The 6,372-nt window shown below is 38.1% G+C and overlaps 1 protein-coding gene across 1 annotated transcript; it reads right to left on the reverse strand.

Moving 5' to 3' along the window:
* Positions 1-653: 653 nt before the first annotated feature.
* b3galt6 (UDP-Gal:betaGal beta 1,3-galactosyltransferase polypeptide 6) lies at positions 654-4,304 on the reverse strand. Its single transcript, XM_067431032.1, has 2 exons — positions 3,976-4,304; positions 654-2,245 (listed from the first exon to the last, which is right to left on the reverse strand). Exon 2 carries the CDS (start codon positions 2,236-2,238, stop codon positions 1,234-1,236), a length of 1,005 nt encoding a protein of 334 aa, XP_067287133.1. The 5' UTR covers positions 2,239-2,245; positions 3,976-4,304; the 3' UTR covers positions 654-1,233.
* Positions 4,305-6,372: the final 2,068 nt, after the last annotated feature.

Raw genomic sequence — 6,372 nt, forward strand, 5'->3', positions numbered from 1 at the left:
CCACAGCCCTCCAGTTGTCAGTCTGCTGCGATCGAGAGATGAGGAAATGTGCTAAAATTAAACCTCACCCAGATTCTGATACTGTCCTGTTTTTACTGTTCTAATAAATCTTCACTGTGAAGCAAAACTTAAGCTACTGTTTTTGCACTGAATTGAAAATTATATTTTTCAAAATTACAAAGAATTATAAGGCTCTAGAGAATAGTGTACCTTATGCAGAGGTTGGAATCACATTATTTTAATATAGTCTGTCGTGAACTAAAGTGGGCCGGTCTAAGGCATGAAACGCCAGGGCTGAAAATGAGTCTCAATCCCCACTATTAACAACAATCCTGCACAACTGAAGTCAAGTCATCTGCCACTTCCAGTTTACGTGAACAAAGTAGTTTCATGGAAAAGCGAAATTTTTTGTCCATTTATCAGTTTAGCAATGCATGAAGCAGAGGTCACTTGCAAACTACAATATGCAGTAAATTTGAAGTGAAATATGGGCAAATTTTTCACGTTGCATTTCAGTGCGGATTCTGATAGAGATGAGTGCATTTCATCAGGGGAATTTTGCCATTCAAAGGTGATGTGACAGCATCCTTATGCTTGGCTATGAGATTACTTTACAGTTTTTTTAATATAAAAACTTCATACAAGGCAATAGATGAGGTTTAAAAACAGAACAAACAAACGTTTAATAATATCTGAGGTACATTATTTACAACTCGCATCACATAAAATACAAAAAAATACTGCCAAACCTGGTGACCAAGTCCTCAAGACAGGTTTGTCATCATATGGCAAATGTGTGAGCAAAACAAAGAAAACCATCTCAGGTTCTTTAATCACAAATGGAAAAAATACTGTACGTTCATTTATCATTTATCTTTCTTTCCTGTTAATAAGCTGTTTGTCTGGTTCACATTTCTTATGTCAATTTATTACAACGTATACACTTGAAACTTCTCAGGATTACAAATGGAAAACTTTATCAGTGGACATCAAGTACAGAAGGCGTATGCAGGGAATACAGCAGAAACTTCTGATCGCCAAGATCACTTTTCTTAAAATCCCCCAACTGACTCCATGTTGAATCTCATTTACGGTTTAAATTATATTTCTCACATTCATATTTCTCATTTCAAAAGCCTTTTCAAAAGGTTAAGTAACCTGTTTCAGGTCGACATTGACAATAAATAAATAAATAAATAGCAAGTGGAAAAAAATGCACAAGAATCACAGGTGTCAGGGAATGCCATCCTTCCGTTGGCAACACTGGGAAGGTGGGACGCCCCAGTCGTAAATATAGGACAGCCTCAGTTTGACTTCCTCTTTGCACAGGTGCCCATCTCGCTGAAGTGTCTGATGTTTCTCCAACATGTCCTCTAAACTCTGCTTGTGTGTGACCAGATACTTATTGCTGCAGCCGCGCGACTTGTACTCGGTGTCGAAGCGCGGATCGTGAAGCCGCTTCACGTCCACGGGGGCCAACCACGCACCCAAGGATACGTCCTCGCTCTGCCAGATCTTTAGAAACCCCACATTAAGATGTACGTAGTGCACGAGGTCGGCGGATAACACATAGCCCCCACCCAAAGCATATGGTAAGTAGTAGTCGCACAGATCCCAAGTACTTTCTTTCCATTTCCCGGCCGTTTTCACTCTCCCACGGCCAGAGAAGAAGCCCCAGTAGAGGCGACTGGGCTCCTTGATCTTCAGCTCCTCTTTAAGGAGATCCAAGCGGGCAAAGGTGTCATCATCGGCTTTCAGAACAAATTTAAAGTCCACGTTTTGGTCCAACCACGAGTACATGTGAAGCAGTTTCTGTGTGAGGTTCTCGTACGAATCTCTGAGGTCAGGGAGCAAGAGGAGGTCATGGTGACGGACCTGCTCGGTTCCGAGGTTCTGGAGGTCTTCTGCAGGTAAGCCCTCTGTGCCAATGACAAACCAGTAGAGCACTTCAGGATCCTTCTTGGTCAGCCAGGTGCTCCGGATAATACTGCGACGCTCTGTGTACTTAGGCCCTGTGGTGATGAGAACAACCAGGAATGCCGAGAGCTCTCTGGGACGGGGAGGCCCTGCCGGCTGCCTTTGACGTGACTCGGCCCGCGGCGCCGCCCCTGGGGACTCAGCTGGCTTCAGCGTCTCAGACGTACATTTGGCGAGGAACAAAAGGACGACAGCAAATAGGAAGAGGACACAGAGCGCCAGAGCTGTCTTATGACGACACACAAGGCGGACCAAATTCATGATGTCACTGAGGAACAGAAGGAAATCGTGCCACTTTTGAAAACAAGCCATACCTAAAATGTATGCAACATTAAGGCCCGTTCACACCAAGATGCTCAGTGCGAAAATTTTGTGTGATTAATAATTTAATGTGAATGTAGCTGTAAATTCGGTTTCATTTAGCTGTAAATGTGTCTGTTCAGACCAAGCAGCAACCTTCCCCAGTTTCTGTTGAAGCCAATACGGAAGTGACTTAAACTGCAATTCATCGACTGGCCACTAGGGACAGGGTCCAGAAGGGAGCAAAATCTCATTGAGCTCCATGTTAAAATTCCCAACTTTACAGCAGAAAAAACATGTTTACTGTCTGGTACAAATTGTGGTTTGGTCTATACGGCTAATTTTGCCCTTCTTGAAAACTGTGAGGGGGTGTTAGTCATCGCGTCACCTCAGCTCCGCCCACATCCCTCCTCTTTGCTAATTTTCTGTTATCTGGGCGTGACTCGCGATGACGCGCCACCAAAATGGAAAACGGCCAGCTCATCTCTACTTTACACTTCAAAACTGCTCTGCAGAATCCTATGGGTGACATCATGGACATTACGTCTATATTTTTTTACAGTCTATAGTTTAGACACATGAGCATTTAATGCTTGCCATCAGATTTGTTACCGAGAGGCGCTCATCTCTTTTCTGTTGCATGGCGAATAAAACTGACTAATCAATAAGACTGGTGCATTTGGTCATGTACCCGAAGACAACGATTCTACATAATCTTATATCATGATACGCTACGATTCATTTTATTTCACAAATCTTTATATCACACTTCCCATTTCTGGTAAGTAAAGCAGTGTACTGCTACTTCCGGTGCCAAAGTAATCAACACTAATGGCTAAAACTAATCCTCTCGCCGGTCTTACTGCAGCAATCCAGCTGCTCTCATTCCAAACAACATCAGCCTTTCCTCAGTTTTCACATTTTCCATTTCAAAACAAATGTGTGTTAAAAAATGAATGCTCATTTTACTTCATTGGCCAACAGAGCAAACAACTCCCGTGACATCACATGCTGTGGTATTGCAAGATGGCGATGCCCTTGCTGCAAAAGCTGTAACAAAATATATTTTTTCATTAAAACGGTTACATAAATCGTATTTGTTATATAATTTATCAAAGTGGAAATTAATTTACTAAATAACAAACCTGACAACTTCATTTCCACTTTAAGAGGACGTTTATGTCCAATTTTTAACTAGGAACTAGTTACAATAACTCCAATAGCACAGAATAGCAAGGCAGCAAAATACTCACAAGTACTATTAACCCATAGTATGTCTGCTTTTCTATAGACACTACCTAATGTCATAATGGATCTGCATGTTCATTCAACACTGTCTGCCGTATTTATGTCTAAATAAACAAACCACATGCGAAAATCAGAGCTGAATAATATTCGTGTTGGTGTGAACAGGCCCATGAAAAACACAATTTTAAAACTTTTTGTTGTTGTTGTGTACATTTTCCCATACATTTTTTTTTTGCTTTAGGTCACTAGTTATTTGAACTTGGCCGTGATTTTTATTATTTATTTTTTTTAAGTACAATTATTTCATGCAGTCATGGTAAACTAGATTTTTTCCCCCAAAAAATATCCTCAAATAACAAGGCCTTTAAAACTGTATTGATAATAATCATAAAATCATTACCGTTTAAACCCATGTTGAATTAAGTATAGCATGTCTACAATAACAATTACCTGGTAGATTTTCGCAAAAGTGATCATTTACTGTGTTTATGGCTCATCCTCCTGTGCATCTTTATTAGAGGCTGTTTTGTTTTGCAGTAGCAGCTGATGCTGTATCACAGCTGTCCGTCTTCTGCCCCTCCAGACAACACCTACAGTATTTACACACAGCAAACGCACAAACCTATCGCAACGACTAAAAAGGTCTGACTAAAGAGGAAGAGTTTGAACATTTCATTATTTCTTCATTTGAGCTCATACACTCATACATACACACACACACACACTGCACTTCCCGTTCACAAGCACCGTTTGAAATGCTCATACATCCATTTTGTACAACCGGCGCCACCTACCGGAAGGGATGATTACGTTTTACATCACTGGTGTCACGTCCGCACAATCTTAACATTGTATAAAACATCACTCTCACATTTTTTTAAAGATTTCTTTTAATGTATCACATCAAAATGATGTAAAAAAATAATAGCCGTGAATTTTAAATTATTTAATTTCGTTAAAGAGGATGTTACCATTTGTCCTTAGGTGCCACTCTCCTAGACATGGCAAGCCGTTTTGACTTTTAATAATTCCCTGATCTTAATTATTGATATCAACAATTCGATTCTCACTAGTTAAAATTAGAATCCTTTATATTTTCAGGAATTTACAGAGCCCCGCACATGACTAGTAGGCTAAATAGTGCGCACGTTTTACTATTTTGTTCCCTCAGTTTATAAATAGTGCCCGAGTTTTACTAATTTGTTCCCTCGATTTGCTTAATCATGCACACAATTTAAAAATTGAGGGAACTAAATAAATTGTTTACCTTTTTTTTTCTTCATGTCATGTAGAAATAAGATTTCTACTGGTAACAATGGCAATTCCATGAATTCAATTTTGATTCCATGAATTCCAATTCCAATAGTAAAAATACAAATTCTTGATATCCAGAATTAGATATTTCAAGTAGTAAAAACTTTCTGTATTTTCACAATGTCACCATAGGCTGCCATTCTATGGCATATGGCAAGCTGTTTTAGCATTAAAATATTTATTGATCCGTTTCTAAACTGAAACTATAAAACAAATTAAGGACATAAAATAACATTATGTAACGGTTTTCTTACCAGATATTATATCGGCAGTATATTTGCTGGTCAGGGGCGTGATTTCCGGTTTCATTTAGTAGAAACCATGGAAACGCAAGACTCTTTAATTGTGTTTTATTAGACATGTGAAAAATTGTTGGGACACATTCATTGACAGAAAACGAACCATTGTTATAGCTCAACAATGTTAGTCTTATTGTTTTAATCTGTTTTTCTTGATTTACTGCAAGTACCATATTTTACCATGCCCAAATCAAAGCACCAGCTACACCTTTGTTTTGAATAAGCGACATCTAGCAGTAAAAAATTACATATTGTGGCTTTAACATGTCCCAACTCAAATTTACTCTAAATATTTATGAAAGCATCTTGAAAGCATTTATGAAAGCATCTTGCATCTTGAAAGCAAAAGCTAAAAATTCATGGACTGACTGAGCAACCTTGCTTCCCAAGCGGCAGTACACTGTGAAGCACAGAACACAACTAAAATTTACTGGTCAATTAAAAAAAACTAGTTAGATGCAACAATGTGTTCTTGTAATACTAGAAACTGACAGTGTATTGCAGTACATTTCTGGCAACCACAGCTGCAATTTTTTTTTTTTTTTTTTTTTAACCTTAAAGGGACATTTCATCCAAAAAAATAAATAAATAATAATTCATCCTTTAATTGACTCATCTTCAATCTTCTTTCAGACAAACACAATCAGGTTTATTAAAAAATATCCTGGCTAATCCAAGCTTTATAATGGCAGTGATGGGAGTTTGAAGCTAAAAAAAAAAGCGCATCCTCCCATAAACATACTCCACACTGCTCCGGGGGTTAATAAAGGCCTTCGGAAGCAATATTTATATGTTTGATTAAGAAAAATATCCATATTTAAAATTGTATATAGTATCAAAAAAAAAAAAAAAAAAAAATTGATATATATATATAAAACGGCTCTCGCAGTTCATAACGCTTACACTACATCCAACGTCATTGTTGCGGCAGTTTTCCATAAGTTGAATACGGAAATATTCAATATATATATATATTTACAGATATATTATATAGCCTTTATAATGGTTGAATTAGCTAGGACATTAATAAAACTGAATTTATTCATCTGAAAGAAGAATGTCATGCACACCTAAGATGGCTTGAGGGCGAGTAAATCATTTTCATTTTTACGTGAACGATCACTTTTAGTGGCCGTCTACATTATAGTTTCAACTAAAAAAGGAAAACTTATGAGCTTCAGCCATTCATTTACACAACAGCGTTTTGAGGGCCTGAAAATACTAACTTTTGAAA

This window comes from Pseudorasbora parva, chromosome 22, assembly GCF_024679245.1.
Source record: "Pseudorasbora parva isolate DD20220531a chromosome 22, ASM2467924v1, whole genome shotgun sequence".
NCBI lineage: Eukaryota > Metazoa > Chordata > Actinopteri > Cypriniformes > Gobionidae > Pseudorasbora > Pseudorasbora parva.

Excerpts from the sequence above, each read along its gene's own strand:
- b3galt6 (XM_067431032.1), bottom strand. The coding sequence starts at position 2,238 with ATGAATTTGGTCCGCCTTGTGTGTCGTCATAAGACAGCTCTGGCGCTC.